Source organism: Tenrec ecaudatus, chromosome 12 (genome assembly GCF_050624435.1).
Source record: "Tenrec ecaudatus isolate mTenEca1 chromosome 12, mTenEca1.hap1, whole genome shotgun sequence".
Classification (NCBI taxonomy): domain Eukaryota; kingdom Metazoa; phylum Chordata; class Mammalia; order Afrosoricida; family Tenrecidae; genus Tenrec; species Tenrec ecaudatus.
The window spans coordinates 20,065,576-20,082,242 of NC_134541.1; the positions used below are offsets into that span (position 1 = coordinate 20,065,576).

General features: G+C 51.6%; 1 protein-coding gene across 1 annotated transcript in view; it reads left to right on the top strand.

Annotated features, from left to right (window-relative positions):
• Positions 1-16,667, top strand: part of PTPRT (protein tyrosine phosphatase receptor type T) — an 890,723-nt gene that overhangs the window by 833,433 nt on the left and 40,623 nt on the right. The window contains exons 20-21 of the mRNA XM_075527730.1: positions 10,176-10,252; positions 16,332-16,368. Coding sequence (XP_075383845.1) covers positions 10,176-10,252; positions 16,332-16,368 — 114 coding nt within the window. The remainder of the gene's footprint in view (positions 1-10,175; positions 10,253-16,331; positions 16,369-16,667) is intronic.

A 16,667-nucleotide genomic window follows, 5' to 3' on the forward strand; every position in this document is an offset into this window, starting at 1 on the left:
CCAGAGCCCTAGTCCCTTGCCTTCAAGGATGTTGCGTATTATCTACCCAAGAATCCTTGGGCCACCACCGTTTTCTGGAGAGGAGCACGTACTGAAGGCTTCTATAAAACAGACTGCAGAATGGAGTGAGTCTTCTGCAGGTCTCCCATCCCACAGGTGGTGGAGGAGAGTGTGCAAAGGGAGCCCTCACCCCTAAAGAGGAGCTCACCCTTGTGCTCAGAAACAAGCCAGAGACTGCAATGAGGACAGCAGCTTTCTCTGCTGAGCCCTGGGGAGGTAGGGCTGGAGCAAGAAAGAGATGTATTGGTCAGAACTCTTGCCTTCCAGCCTCCCTTCTCCTGTGCGCTCTGTGAGGCTGGCCCCGGCCCGGGCCTCGTAAGCCCCTCCAGGTGTGGACACCATGTGTGTTCCACTGTATCCACCTCCTTGGCCATAGCCAGTTCTGTGCTTGCTGCCCTCAACTCCAAGTGCCAGCCAGCCCCTGGGCCTCTTTTCCTGTTCTGGCCACTGGAGCCCTTGGGGCCTGCTGACAGTGTTCTAGGAATTCAGATGTCTTCTGAAGCAGCCCTCAGCTCATAACTGGCAGAATAAGATGGATCAATGACCCAGCCACCCCTCTGTCCAGTGGTAGGCCAGCGTGGAGGTGCACATTCTACACAATCTCCCAGAGTTCCCCACGGGGCTTAGCCCGGCTGTCTCCCAGGTTAACTGCCTTGATGACACACACTGCCCCTTTCTCCATCTCCCTTCCCACTCGCTGGGATGGCCTCCTCCATCCGATCACCGTTTCCCATTGAGTCCATTCGGATCCACAGTGACACCCACCCCCCTTCCACAGGTGTCAGAGTAGACCTGTGCGTCCTCAGGGCTTTTTACTGGCTGATGTTTGGGTCATCAGGGCTTTGTGCAGGTGGACTCAAGTCACCAACCTTTCAGCTAGTGGCCGAGCACCTTAGTCCCCAGCATGGGACAGCCACTCCTTGTCTGTACATCCAGCCCTGCCATAGCTTCGGAGCGAGCCCAGGTATGAAAGCACCCTGTCTTCCTTCAGAAATACTCTCCGTGGGATGGTGACAAAGGTAGGAGGGCACAGCACAGTTGCTAGATGGGCCACTGCCCCTCCCTCGCTCCTCTCTGGACATTGCCCCTTTATCCTGAAGCCTCTTTTTCCCCTTCCCATCTGCCGGAAAAGGCTGTGTCTATTGGAGGACCTCCTCCCGGGGGGCCGAGAGGGGAGCTCCGGGACCACAGCCAGCGTGGATCCGGAACAAGGAGGTGCCCAGCATCCCAGACTATCTTGTCTTATGCCAAAGCCACCCCCTCTCTTGATAATGGTAATTCAATCAAGATGGAATGTGCAGACCTTTCGCTTCAATGAGGTACCCAGGCAGTCTAGGCAGAATTACCTGCCTCCTCCCCATCCGCTCTTGCAAGATGATGGCATTAACATTTCCAATACTTCTAGGGAATGGGTTTTCAGCCCCACAATTCATTGTAATGAGTCAAATCTCTTTCCTCTGAAAAATTGCATCTTTTCTTTACCCTCCTCGGTGCCCAGAAGACAGGGAGAAAGAACATCATGTATCCAAATGATATTCTCTCGGTGGCCCCGCCTCTCTGGAGCGGTTCTCTGGATAAGCAGACATGAGGTGGGAAGATGGTTTACTGGGTTATCTTTGATGATGGAGGGAAAGGAAGAGGAGTAGTGGTTTGAGAGTAAGAACTGTGTAAGGGAGGAAACTGAGTCAAGCCTGGCCTTCAGCAGGAAGCAGGTCACAGACGTGAGGCCTGTCACACCTGAACCAGACCTCCTTCCAACCTAGGGACAGGTCAGGGCAAGCTAGGCCTGGAGGAGGTTTGAGGGGCCAGCTACGGAGAGAGGAGGGAATTCAAGAGTAGGAGTTAAACACACTCTGTCCGTCTTGTATAGAGGAAGGAGCTTTGGGTCCCAGGATGACTGTTTTTTATTTTATTGTGTACCATTGAGTCAATTCTGACTCAGTGATCCTAAAGGAGGGAGAAGAACTGCTCTACGGGGTTTCCAAGGCTGCTCCTGGCACCGTGGACAATGTCAGCCTTTTGGAGCCACCGTCCACTCTGCAGGAGAAATGAGTGGCTGTCTGTGTCCATAGAGAAGTTCTCCTGGGCGGTCCTGCTCAGTGCTGTGGGGTGACAGAGAGCTGGTCAGCTCAAGAGCAGCAGGGGTTCTGTTCCTCTTTACGGAAGCAAAGCGCCACATCGTCTCCTGCGGAGGAGCTGGTGGGTTCAAACCACCGACCTTTCAGTTAGCAACCAAGCGCTTAACCACTGTGCCACCAGGGCTCCTTATTCTCAAATCTGAACCCCACCGCCATCGGCCAATTCCAAATCATAATGACTCTGGCTAAGACTTCCCAAGTCTGTACATTTCTATGGGAGCAGACAGCCTCATCTTTCTCCCAAAGAGTGATTGGTGGGTTTGAACGACCAGCCTTGCAGTTAGTAGGCCAACACCTCACCCACAGCAATACCAAATCCTCCAAACCACACTCACTATCATTGAGGCAAATCTAAGTCATAGAGATCCTACATCAAGTTGAGGGGGCTACAAATCTGTGTGAAAGCAGATAGTCTCATCTTGCTCTCAAGGAGTGCAAGAGGTTGGAGGGTTTGAATCATTGAACTGGAGTCCAACACTTACCCAACAGCACCACCCAGAATCCTCTAAACTCACTGTCGTTGAGTCACAAGGACCCTATAGGACAGACTAAAACTGCCCAGGTAGGTTTCTGAGACTGTGACTCTTTGGGGTGTAGAAAGTATCATCATTCTCCAAAGGAGTGGCTGATGATTTTGAACTGCTGACCTTGCAGTTAACAGTCAAATGTATACCCACCACACCACCAGAGCTCCTTCAGGCCCCCTTAGGTGTCCTAAAATCAACAGCATGCTCCTGAGCAAGGAAGACCCTGCCCCTGGCAGATGCCCAGCCTTTGAGAATCAAGCAGGAATTTCCTGGGCAAACTGGATACTCCTAGCAGAGTGCAATAAACAGGGTGCCCTCCCTTACAATGTGATGGGGAGCCAGAGTTCACTAGATCGCCGCCAAAATACAACTGCTCTAAGAACACGGAAGACACGTGCTGGCAGCTAGGAAAGTCTAGCAGTTGAGCCATCAAAGCCAGCTTCCCCTTCCCAAAGAAGGGCCATTGAACCAACAAGAGAAGGATGAGTGGTGCCAGCCGTACAGATGGGGAGCTGGAGGATGCTCGCTTTGGCATGTGCAAAACCCTTGTGGTCAGTGGGACGGCGATGCATTTGAGCAAGTAAAGGAAGGGGACAGTGACCATACAGAGTGGGAGAAGGAGCATACGGGACGGCAAAGGGAAGTGGGCATCAAACCATTAGACGGTATGGGGCATTCAGTCTGTGGAAACGCTTCAGTCTCAGACTGAAACTGTCATAACAGCTTCTACAAACAGATGGTCAAACTCTCATAAACTCTGCCAGCTGGTTGATGCCATGCTCGTTCCTGCAATTGACCACAATGAAAGTATTTACACCGCAGAAAATGGCAGGTGTTACAGATGAGGGCTCTCTATTCCCGCTGAAAGCCACTGGTTAAACATTTACTGATATATCACTTGTCTTTGTCTCCAAGCCACAGAAGGAGATCGATTCCAAGTAGAGAGTGGTCCCTCTACTGTTCCCCTAGAGCAGCGCTTCTCAACCTGTGGGTCGCAACCCCTTTGGGGTCAAATGACCTTTTCACAGGGGTCACCTAATTCATCCTGCATATTATATATGTACATTATGATTCATAACAGTAGCAAAATGACAGTGATGAAGTAGCAACGAAAATAATGTTATGGTTGGGGGTCACCACCACATGAGGAACTGTATTCAAGGGTCGCGGCATGAGGAAGGTTGAGAACCAGTGTCCTAGAACCGTGTTCTGGGGCCCTCTTTGGACTTGGATGCCTCTGGAGCTATGCTCCCCTCCTGTACCTGTTATCTGTGTTTGCATTTGACTACTAACCTGAAGGTTGGTGGTTTGAACCTACTCAGCAGCCTGATGAGCAATTTCCATAAAGACGACAGATCTGGCAAGCCCGTGGAGGAGAAGAGCACTAGTGACCTAGTGGGTGGTGCATTGGGCTGCTAACCTCAAGGTCAACAGGTCAAACTCATCAGTCGCTCCAAGGGAGAGAGGTGAGGCTTTCTACTCCCATAAAGAGTTACAGCCCCAGAAGCCCCCAGGGGTGACTCGACCCTGCCCTAGAGGGTCACTATGAGTCAGAATCAACTCCCTGGCAGCGAGTTTGGTTCTGTGGCACACCCCATGGAGCAGCTTGACTCTAGTGGCAATAGGTTGGGTTTGGCTTTCTACCTGCTCTCACCAATCCTGCCCATCTCCCCAGCTCAGCTGACAGCCAGGTGGAGCCAGCCTCATGCTCCGAGCTGTCACCTCCCCCTTGAGGATTTGTTTCTCCTCTACATGACTCTCCTTCACGCCTCTCCTTGTCTTGAATAGCAAACGAGGAACACCAAATTAGCTGTTTTTCAAGCTTGCTGAATGTAGATAGGGCAGAATGGATGTCCTGGGCTGCCTACAAATTACCTACTCTAAACTCCTTCTTATTGCCGCTGCCCCATCTTTCTCCGTGCGTCTGTGGGTAAACACAATTCTTTATCCTTCTAATTATATCAAGTCAGGAGACAAAGGGGACACAGAACAATATTAGCATGTCCCACAAAGAATAAATAAACCATGAGGACACAGCTGCTCCTTGCGATGCCTTCCTGGTGGGCCTGCCACTGAATTCTGCCCTTTCGTGAAGACAGTCCACAGCACCTGGCCTCTGCAGAGAGATGCACTGGTAGTTGGTACAGAGCGTGCGAAAATGAGACGTGCTAATTCGCAGAGAACTGGTGGTGCTGTGGTTCTGAGTCAGGCTGCTAACGGCAAGGTCAGCAGTTCAAAACCACCTGCTGCTCCATGGAGAAATGTAAGACTTTCTACTTCTGTAAAAATGCACTCTCAGAAACCCACAGGGACAGCTCTACCCTCTCCTCTAGGGTTTCTATGAGTCAGTTTGAGGGCAGTGAGTGAGAGAACCCCAGAGAGACACTAATGAGCCTTCTGTCTGTTCTCCACCTCTGCGCTCCCTCCCTCTGCACGTGCTCACTGTATCCTACCAACCTTTGGCACATAGAGGCTTCGTTTTGCTATTGACACTCTGGCTGAAACTCAAAAACCAAACTCACTGCCATCAAGTCTTTCTGACTCAGGGTGCGGGAGAAAGCCCAGTCTTCCTCCAGCAGAGTGGTTTTGAACTGCCGACTCTAAGGATCACTGCCCAATATGTAACCGCTCTACCACCCGGACACCCAGGCGAAGAGAGCACAAATGACTTGCTGAGTGATGGGGCTAGGATTTACATGCCGATGCAGTCCAGATCTCTCTATGGGACAGTGAGTCTTGGAGGTATGTCCTACCTGCCACAGGGAAGCTCCAGTGGGAGTGCCTGTGATTATTCCCTATTCAAACATCCTCCTATACGCTCAGAAATTAGAAACAGTATTCAGATGCCTTGGCAGCCGAGATCTGCCGCCTGCATCTAAGTGTCTTCATATGACGTGGACAACTCTGTCACCCATCCCTGCCCCCACCTCCTTGGGCTCCTGGCACATTGTTGGTCCCCTCACCCTCTGATGCTCACAGGGCTCAGCTGCTTGAAACCTCCAGTCACTCCTTGGGAGAAAGATGAGGCATTCTGCTCCAGTAGAGAGTGATGTGGGGATGAAGCCACCGGCTCAGCCCCCCTCCATCCTGTCGGGTGGCTAATGGAGTCGATGGTACTGACTCTCACTCTCTCTGCTTCTTCTGATACCAAGATTCTCCATTACCCTGCAGTCAGTTCCGCCTCACGCTGACCCCTGCAGCCCCAGTTGAACTGTGCACCCAAGGATCTTCAATTGCAGATATTTGGGGGGGGGGGAGAGTTGATTGCCAAGCCTTTCCTCCTAGGTGCTCCCAGTGTGTTTGAACCCCCAGGTTTTCAGTAAGTAGTTTAACCATTTGTGTTACCCAGGGGCTATGTATTAGTCCTGGTTGACCAGAGAAACAAATTCAGAGAAACTCATATGTATAAGAAAGAGTTTTATATAAAACAACAATTATATATTGAGAAAACAGCCCAGTCCAGATCAAGTACATCAGTCCGATATTAGCCCATATGTCCAATACCAGTCTATAAATTCCTCTTCAGACTCCCGTAACACATGCAGTGCAGCCGAATGCAGGAAGATCACAAGCTAGTGGGTGGAAAGTCTTGTGGATCCAGTGGTGGTGGAAGCATCTCAGCGCTGGTGTGGGGTCTCTACATGGCTCCTCCAGCTCCAGGGCTCTGGCTCCATCAGTGTAACTCCATGTGGCTTGCCAACAGGAATGTCTCACAGGGAAAGAGCGTTTCTGGCCTCCAGTGAGCTCTTTATCTCCTTAGCACCTTCAAATGAGGGTCATCAAGCTGCGACCTGATGGACTGGGTAGACTCCACCCCTTCCTCAATTTGACAGTAGATTATATAACTGCCACAGGCTTCTTTGAGGAGCACAGTAGGGACTCAGTAAACCTGATGTTAATGAGTAGACACAGAGAAGAAGATGTTGGCATTGGCACTGCTCCTCCATAAGGATATCTAGCCAGGAGAGGTGAGCGGGTTTCTTTTTGCTTTGTCTTTTTGTTGTTGTTGTTTTGCCATGTTTGTTGTCAGATGTTTGCACTTCATCTCTTTAAAAAACAAAATCCCTTTCAACATTCTAAATCCCAGTCTTCATTTCCCAGGCTGTGGACCTCAGGGGTGAGCATAACTCTGAATAAACAAAGGAGGTTTTTGCGATCAATAAGTCATTAGTGAAACCACTGAGTGAAAATGAGATATGAAATTTGACTTGCTTCATGCTTAACAGTTTCTGTCACCAGGGAACATAGTTGCTGCACTGGGCCCAGAGGAAGTATCAGGTTTCCTGGCTGGGCTGGGCTCCAGGTGCCTAACCTCCTGGACCATAAGCACTCACTACAGAAGTACAGAGGCCTCCGATTGAGTGCAGAATGCCACGGAGAGGCTGCATGGCTTGGGAAACTCGCTCAACCCATCTGAGCCCCTTTCTTCCTCTGTGAAATGGGAAGAAGAGGAAACATGCACCTGGCTGTGGTACTGTTTTAGTAGCCTGTAGGCTGCTCTAGAGGAAGAAAGGCTTGAGTGAGAGAATGTTCCAGCATTCTGGGAGCTCAATAAATGTTAACATCACACCCTTCTCAAAAGCAGTATTAGGATGTCCATCGACATTCTCACTTCGCTTTCACCAAACGCCTTCCCCGGATGAACAAGGAAAGTGGCGTCCAGGGTCTCTCCAGGGCCAGTCTAGCTTTGTGCCTGGAATATGGCAGATGCTGAAGAGTTTTGAATGAGTAAATGAATGAATGTGGGGAGGCAGAGACATGAGGTGGTTGCCTTTGCCCACCCTGGGCCTGTTTGTCCTCAGACCCACTCTGCCCTTCTCCTGCTCTGCTCTGTATCGTGGGAACCTGACCCCTGCACCTGGAGAGTCCCAGGCTCTGTGGTCAGCTGCCTGCTGGCTGCATTAGCCAATGAGAAGCACTGGTGGAAGACAGCAAGTTGGGAGAAAGGGAGAAACCAAGATATTTCTCCCGCTTTGCCTCAGTCACAGAAACCTGGTGGTGTAGTGGTTACAAGTTGGGCTGCTAACTTCAAGACCAGCAGTTTAAAACCACCTGCTGCTCTTTGGGAGAAAGACCGGGCTTTCAACTCCAACAAAGAGTCACAATTTGGGAAAGTCACACAAGTAGTTCTACTGTGTCCTATAAGGTCACTATGAGTCGGCATTGACTCGATGGCAGTGAGCTTGGTTTGGGTTGGGTCTCAGTCACAGGTCTCTGGCGATGAAAGCTCACCTAAATTTGGCAGTTCAAACCCACCCACTAACAATAAATACTCATACACACACACACACACACACACACACACCATATGGCAGTTGTACACAGTAGGAGGAATAAAAATTGACTCAGTAGCTGCATGTTTGCGGGCTTGACTATCTCAGGCACGGCCACCTTCTTGAACAGTGAGGGAGTCTCCTTAGCCCAAGTTCCCAGCACAGAAGCCCCAGCTCCTCTGCCCTGTAACCCCACTTCCTCCCTCAGCCCTTGTGGCCTAGGGGAGCGAGCATCGCCCTGTCCTGCCTCATCGTTGCATTGATTGTATGTGTTTGATTGGGCTTCTCAGCCCAACTGGCTTGCCTCCTCTGTGTGTTCATGAGTCATTTCTGTTCCCTGCTCTGATCCTTCTTGGAAGCAGAAGCCCTGGAATTCAGACTTAGGAGCACCTTATTCTTCCCAACCCCGTGTTCACTGGCCACATGACCACCGTTTCCTCATTTGTAATGAGGGCTTCACAGAGGCCACCTTCTTCTAGATCAGGATCGTTGGGAGGTGCCAGTGGGTTCATCCTGTGGGTGCGGGTTTACCAAGCACAGAGGAAATCTCTGCCACAGTCCAGGCCCTTCGCAGGGCACAGTGGAGACAAGGCGGCCCTCAAGCAGGCGTCAGTTCATCGCCACACGTGTGCCTTGTAAATGGCCAAACTCTCTGTGAGTCACATAGCATGAACTGGGGCGCAGCATAGCATGGCCTGACCTGTGGGAGCTTGAGGAGGTCCGGAGCGCTCCAGCCCCCTGCTGGGGACCTGTCCTTGTCCTGGCCAGTGAGCAGAGGGACCCTGCAGTCAGCGTGTGGCTATGCAGTGACCCTGGCCGCAAATTCAGCTCCCTCCTCTCGGCAGGGCCTTCCTTCAGCGTGGCTCAATTTTAACAGTGAGTCAGAGCTGGCTTTAATTCATTGTAGAGGATTATCCCAATTCTCTTGTCAGACTAGTCCCCTACACACACACACACACACACACACACACACACACACACACACACCCATTTGGTCATAGTTTTTTATTTGAAGCATGACATTGACTAAAGCTTGCAAACCCTTTTATGCCCAGATTGTGTTTGAAAAGGAAGCCTTCGCAGTGCCATTTTCAGTTATTGATGACCTCTTCTACAATGATCTAGTCAGCTCCGGTGTAATGACAGTATTGATAACAATATGCGGCCGACAAGCTAATGGCAGCCTTGCTCCAATGCGTGCTCATGTGGGAACGAGGTAAATGGGTGGTTTTACGCAAGCGTAAAAATGGAGCAAAGGCTGACCACCACCCAAGTGGTTTTACGCAAGCGTGAAATGGAGCTGACCACCCACCCAAATGGTTTCTTGGGGTCTCTCTCACATTGTCCCCAGGAAGCAGGTGTCTTTGTCCCCACTTTGCTCATGACATCCCTGAGACTCAATGACACCCAGGTAGGTAGTGACCACACACCAGAATTAAAGGGAAGTGGACAAAAGAGGAAACTCTTGATGGTTCTTTTCAAGGCAAAGTAACCTCTCTGAAGCTCAACTTCCCTGTCCATGAAGAGGGGTAGGGACAGGGACAGAGTGCAGGGCTGAGGGAGCCCTGGTGGTGTAGTGGTGATGCGTTGGGCTGTGAGCCTCATGATCAGCAGTTTGAAACCGCCAGCAGCTCCACAGGAGAAAGACTAGACTTTCTACTCCGGCAACCAGTTACAGCCTCGGAAACCCACAGGGGGTTGCTCTGAGTCAGCATCGACTCGATGGCAGTGAGTTTGGGTGTGTGCAGACGCAGCATAACACTTGGCGCCAAGGGGCAATGGTGACTCACTGCTCACCTTCTCCTCATCCATGCGGGAGGCCTGGGTTCGATTCCCAGCGTGTGCATCTCATGTGCAGCTACTACCCATCCATCAGTGAAGCCGCATCCGTGCTGTGATGCTGAGCCGTTTTCTGTGGCGCTTCTGCCCCAAGAGAGACTAGGAGGCCTGGCGATCAAGTCAGTTAGTGAAAACCATGTAGATAGGCCAAACGGTCACCCACCACGGGGATGGCTTGGGACCAGGCGGTATTTCATCTCATCGTGTGTGGGTTGCCCCGAGTGTCGTTAGTAGCAGCTAACAACAACACCAGCTATAAAAGACAGAGCCAGGCATTGCTGGCTTGTCACTCAGAGGCCTTTCATCAACCGGCCCCTTCTTTTCTGCTTTCTCTGCAGATGACCATTCCCGGGTGAGGCTGCTGGTGCTGGACGGAGACCCACACTCTGACTACATCAACGCCAACTACATTGATGTGAGTGGATGGCGGCATGGGGTTGGCTCCAGCAGGCCCCTGATCTATGTCCCCCTCTCAGTCCCCCAGGAGGTGGCCTCTCTAGGACACATCATCCCCCTCCCTGACTTGTGTCACCACCATAACCCAAGCTGATGATCCAAATCCTAACTCGACATCCTCTTTCAGTGCGGCCGGAGTAGCCTGCTTTTGAGGGCCCTAGGCCAACCGCTGTCTTATTCATTTACCCCTTCATTCGTCTGTCCGTTCGGCCATCATGCATTCATTTGAGCAAAGCCATGCAGGTGGCGAACATTTCATAGATGTCGAGGCTTTGCTCCCACGCATGCGTGCAGTCTCAGACACAGGCAGCTCCAGTCTGTGTCCGAGGGCTGCTGGGAGTAGGACATGACTTGATGGCAGTGAGTTTGAGTTCCTGGCTTTGGGCTACTAGATGTTGGATGCTGGGAAAACATAACACTGTTGTCTATGGCCTTGAAAACTGGAGCGGGAGATGAGTTGTGTACATCAGTAAATCAGGGAAAGCTAGGAAGTGGTAAGTGTCCTAAAGCCAGAGAAGAGGCTGCAGGGATTCAGAGGTGGCGAGAAAAACCGTGTGATCGGGGCTGCGTATGGGATGTGCACTTGAGCTTCAGGCACAGGTAGAACTTAGAAAGGAAAGGGGGGGTGGCTAGACAGATGAAGACAGACAGAAAGAGAGCACTGGGAAGCAGAGAATATGTAGCTGCGATGTGGATGATATGCGAGGAGCCCAACCCCAACCGAACCCAGTGCTGTTGAGTTACTGCTGATGCCTGCAACCAGTTCTGAGACTGAATCTTTGCTCGAAACGGAATCTTTACGGGAGCAGAGAGCCCCAGCTTTCTCCCGAGGAGCAGCTGGTGGGTCTGAACGGCCGACTTTAGTGATTCCCAGTCCAGTGCTTACTCCGCTGTGCCTCGAGGGGTCCATGGGAGAAACCAAAGCTATGTAATAGAGAAGAGTGGGGAGAAAGTCAGAGGTAGGTCATTTGATGGTCTAAACCAGTGGTCCTCAACCTTCCTCATGCTGTGACGCTTTCATACAGTTCCACATGTTGTGGTGACCCCAACCTTAAAATTATTTTCATTGCTACTTCATTCACTGTAATTTTGCTCATTATGGCATGGGCAACCCCTGTGAAAGGATCATTCGACACCCCCCCGCCCCCCAAGGGGTCAAGACCCACAGGCTGAGAACCACTGGTTTAAACAGTCAGACTTAGGCTGTTGAACTTTACCCTCTAGCGTTGATGAAGCTCTTGAAAGTTTTTGGTTGAGAAAGTAACCAGTTCAGAGCTAAGTTTGGGGGTGATGCGATGCCATCAGGGTGACACAGAGCAGAGGGAAGAGAAACCTGAAGATTACTGAGAGAGGGGTGGGCTGAACCAGGAGCAGCCACAAGGTGTAGAGGTGCCTGTGGGAGTGAGGGCTTACAGAGAGGGAGAGCCTGGCCTCTGGGGTAGGCAGACAGACAAACCAGCCTGATGTAACCAGACTCCTCAGCCTCATAGCTAGGAGCCCTAGGACCCTGAGGAAGGGCCCCGAGGCTCACAAAGGGGTCCCCTGGTTCACAGTGCTTTTATCAACAGCCTACAAAGCACAGTGGTATGCTTAGTTCATTCCCCATAAATGAAGCCCAACCGGATAATTTATTAATTCAGGATCTATTTTGTTCTGTCCAAAAGTGGGCATTTGCTGGTTTGCCCTCAAATACCTTCCTTTTTCCATCCCCCAACCCCCAACCCCTCCCCCCCCCACACAACCCCCTGCTTTGTGTTGTAGCGATATGACCTCCTGGGTGGGTGTGCACTTCCCAGGCTCCTGCCACCATCTGGCTGAGTTCCTCATAGGCCCTGCTGGGAGACAGGTGTTGAGTTCTCCTCTCTCTCATCCTTGGGGGTGGCTCCCACAGTGGTGGGTCACATCCACGGGGACCTCCAGCATCCCTCAAGCAGGCTCACTGGTTCCAACACTCTAGGGACCCCTTCTCCTGCTCGTTTTAAAGATGATCTTAGCCTCTTACTGTGGCTAACCCCGCTGTGGCCAATCTCACTGACTATATTTTGGCCTCTCAGCTCCACTTTATCTCGAACCAACCCCCTCTATTAGATGACTTCTGTCTGAAATACTTAGAGCAGTTTCCATTGCCCCAAGGGTATCCCAACACAAGGGTCTCAAGAGCTGGCACTGACATGGTCGCTGGACAAGTTTCCGGCAAAGTCCACACAGTGATCGCTTGTCTCCAGGCTGGACAGGGTATTCCCAGCATTCGCCTCCCTCTGTGCCTTCTGCCTCTTCCTCATTCAACTAGTATTCACTTCACAAGCTCTGCTCAGACCCTCCACGGTGGACCAGAGACTGAGAGGACCAGGCGCCTAGCACCTAAATGGAATACACAGTCATTGAGGAAGTTGAATAAGGAAAGAGACCTTCACAGAGTAGGTGCTGCGGGAGCAGAACCTGGGGTAGCGACTAGACTTGCGGTTAGAGTGGTTAGTGATGGCTTCCTGGAGGAGGTGATCACCTCATGCAGCTGTAGCGGATGAGTCAGAGCCAGCTGGCAACAGGATTTGATTGTGGCCTAAGAATTATTGGTCACCTCTCATGGGTCAGGCTATGCTAACTGCTAGACCATGTGCCTTATTGACCACCATGACCACAAGATAGGGGCCACTGCTACCCACTTGGAATAAACTGAGGCTCCGGAGGTCAGCACCACACAGCTATGAGGTGGGGGCTTGGAGCTGGGGTTTGAATTGAGTAGACAGCCCCAGAGAAGGTCACTTGCAAGATAAACTCTCAAACCCAAGGTGAGTGAGTGTTTGGCTGGAGCCAGAGCCAAAAGGCATGTTGGTATATTATGGGCTACAAATGAAACTGCCTTAAATGCAGTGACTCTCCCCAACATCAGTACGAATAATTCCTCCATTTCTGTCATGTGCTGTCTTTACAGCGCATTTGGGGCGCATTGAAAGATATGAAACCAGGGTCAGAGCCTTGCCTAAGGTCTTACAGCTCGAATGCAATTCTCTTCCCACCCAGAACACACCTCCTCCCTCTCTTAAGAAGTAGGTTGTGCAGACAAACCCAAGAGCCTTCGTTAGATGCTGTCTTAATAGGTGATACTGGGCCCTGTGTTGGAGCTCAGTGCTGACAGTGAACAGCTAAGGAGACCAAAGTCATGGGTCCAGGTTTTGTTGGGCCTCTTGAGACAGGGCCTCGGTGCCTGCTAGCTTTGTGCTCATGAGTAAATTCTTTACTCGTTCTCATCGCTGCAAAATGGGATACGAGAATGTCACCCTGCAGGGAAGTGATAATGTATATAAAGTGCCAGTCAGAATGCCAAGAGCAAGCAGAGGGGCTCCCTCAAAATGGGACTGCACTCTTCCAGGACTAGCAGAGCAAGAAGCTCTTCCAAATCCTCGGTCTAATGGGAAGAGGGGAGAGTCACTCACTGTAAGAAGTCTGCCTGGTAGAAGCTGAAACCTTTTGGAAAAACAACACAGCCAACCCTGGAGATCTAGCCAGGGTCCACCTAGAGGAACACACGTTCAGTCTCACCCTCCCCCTGGCTCCTGAGCACCTAGCTCTGCTCCCCATTTGGCCAAGCTCAGCTGAGAAGCAAAAAGGCAGAGGAGCCATGGTACCGTCGACACAGCCAACTGTCCAAGACAGAAAGCAAAGCCTGGAAAAGAAGAGGGGGAAGATGGAGGGTCAAAGAAACAACAGCTAACAAGTGCCTCCTTACCCCCTGTCACCCACATCCTCTGCGGCCCTCCAAGCTACCTACACTCAAACCCTTTCTCCACAACTGGCTCTCAACAGTTCTTGGAAACGACTCCATTTGGCTAAGGAGCTGGAGGAGCCAGTGCCCTGTGTGCCTCCAGAGACCGCGGTGCTGCCACGGTCAGAACCAGCCTCCTGGTTGGTTGGTGTACACACCCGAGACTGTATTGGCCACTTGAATCTGTTATAAATTACCTGCCTGGAAATAAATATTATGCCTGGGCCCCCAGTAAGTAACAGATGCATGAGCACAGAGTGAGATAAATGCGTTTGGATACAAAGCCCTCTCCCATTGCTCAGAGACAGATGGAGGGAGGCCCAGTGCCGGTTCGCAGCATCTCTGTGGGCTGTGTCGGTGGAACTTGAACAAAAGTTCTTTTAAGGTTAGGAAGTTTTCTGTGCCCGATCTTGACAAACCCTAGGGGCACCTCAATTGGAAAGTGCATTTTCCTGCATCTGTGGTACAGAGGAGTTTCATGGTGAGAACGGTTTCTCTCTGGGGACCGTGTGGAATCTTGGAGGCCAGGGAGGGTCTCTTTCCTCGCAGACAGCATGGGGACAGGCACCCCGCATGCATTCTTGCATTTGATTATTCAGTATGTTCTTGTTGAGGCTGATGGACCTGGGAATCTTCTAGATGCTGAGAACACAGCTCTGAGCAAGATGAATGCAGCCCACCCTCTGGGTCCCATCCCACAGGGGGAGACGGACCATAGAGACAGAATGGAAGAATCATATGCCATCTAGTAATTAAAATTAAAAATTTCAAACACCACCAGCTAGGCCATGCCCGTTCAAAGCCTGCCTGTATGGAGAACGGTCTCATAGGATCCCCAAGGGTGTAATCTTTGCCATAGCAAGTGCCACTGCTTCCTCCCGTGGTGTCGCTGGCGGATTCAAACAGCCAGCCTTCCTGTTAGCAGTCAAGCCTGGACTCCTTATTTGGTGATCAGTACCCTAAAAGAAAGTAGGGGTGGGGGTAAACCAGAAAAAGTGGGAAGAACCCACTGACCCACTGGGTGGTGAGGGAAGGATTCCCCCAGGGAGTCAGAGGGAAACCACATGGGTAGCTGGGGACAGTGCAGCAGATAGAGTGATGTCCTCGTCAAGACCCCGGGACAGAAGCATCATTGAGCTTCTTGGGGATGAAGGGGGCACCAGTGAGCCCTGGGCAGAGTAGAAGGAAATCAAGACTATTTCCCGAAGGGGTGGGAGGGTAGTCAGAGAGACATTGAGGTGCCCGGGCCAGTTGTTTAAGATGCCGATTGGAACACCACCCCATCCAGGTACTGTCCCTGGCCTCCTTGCCTAACCCACAGCCCTCTCTATGGGTGGTCTACAAAACCCCACCTCTTTCCCATGGGAGCCCAAGTCCCAGGAACTGTCTTGGCTTTACTTGTTGGTATCCGAGAGCCATCCAGAGACAGAGCCCATGTAAACCTTGTCACTTGTGGGTGCCCAGGGCCTGCTAACAGTCATAGGGATGCGACCAGTCCCCGCTGGGTGAATGCTACATAGCCAAGTGAACACATACATGCACACAGTCTAGAAATGTGGGCATCTGGCTTCACGCAGAATTGTAGTTCAGTGACTTACCAGCACATCGAACCTTCCAAACCAAGGTTTCCTTCAGAGGGTGTACAGCCTTCCAGCCTGAATGTGTGGTACTCTAGCCTCAAGCATGCATGTATTCAGCCAACTAACATTTTCCACACCCGCCACTGGGCCCAGCCATACGAAAGTACCCTCCTGGACCAGTCTGCATGGGCACTGCAGGTCCCCTGACAGGTGACCTGAGTGGAACCTGTGGGAGATGGAGCTGGACCGGCCTGACTTATTTCCCTGCAGGCTCACCCCTCTCCTAGTGCTCGCTTTAGTGCCAAACACAGGGAGCCCGCGTCAGGCAGAAATCTGTTAAAGAAGAAGCACTCCATTTTCCCACTAAAAGTGCCAAGAAGAAAGTGGTGACACGCTACCCTGTCAGACACAGAGGGGTGGTAAAGCCCAGGAAAAGAGGCCCGAAATCACTGCGTTTGCCTTTTGCTTCTCTGAGAGGTTGCTACCTGGCCCAGGGTGCAGCTGGCCCAGGGTGAGCTGCCTAAGCAATGCCTAGTAGGAATGAGTTTCTCAGCATCATTTATTTTGCCTGCACTATCTTACTTGCCACACCTGGGCCTGTGAGGGCCCCACGGCGTGGTGAGACATAAGGCTATTAGAGTTGCCGGTTGCCGGCTTTGACGGGAGGCTGCTCACTGTGCTTCTCTGTTATCCAGGGATACCACCGGCCACGCCACTACATTGCTACTCAAGGTAAGTGTCTTTCCTCCCCTGTGCCCCCAGGGCCCCCTCAAGGGCTCCAGGGAAGGAGACTCTCGGGGGAATGGCGACATTGAACGTGGTTCTTTCCTATTACACCTGCTGCCCCAGCCCTCCCTCTGCACCAGAGGGCCCTGGGCCCTCACTAGAGAGAGAAATGCCTTTCCACCAGCTAAGAAGCCACAGAAGGTGTGCTAGAGAGCGGGAAGAGGCCCTTCAGGTTGTCTGAGGGGAAGCAGGGTAGGGTACAAGTTCAATTCTAAACTCACTGCCTTTGTGTCGATTCTGACTCA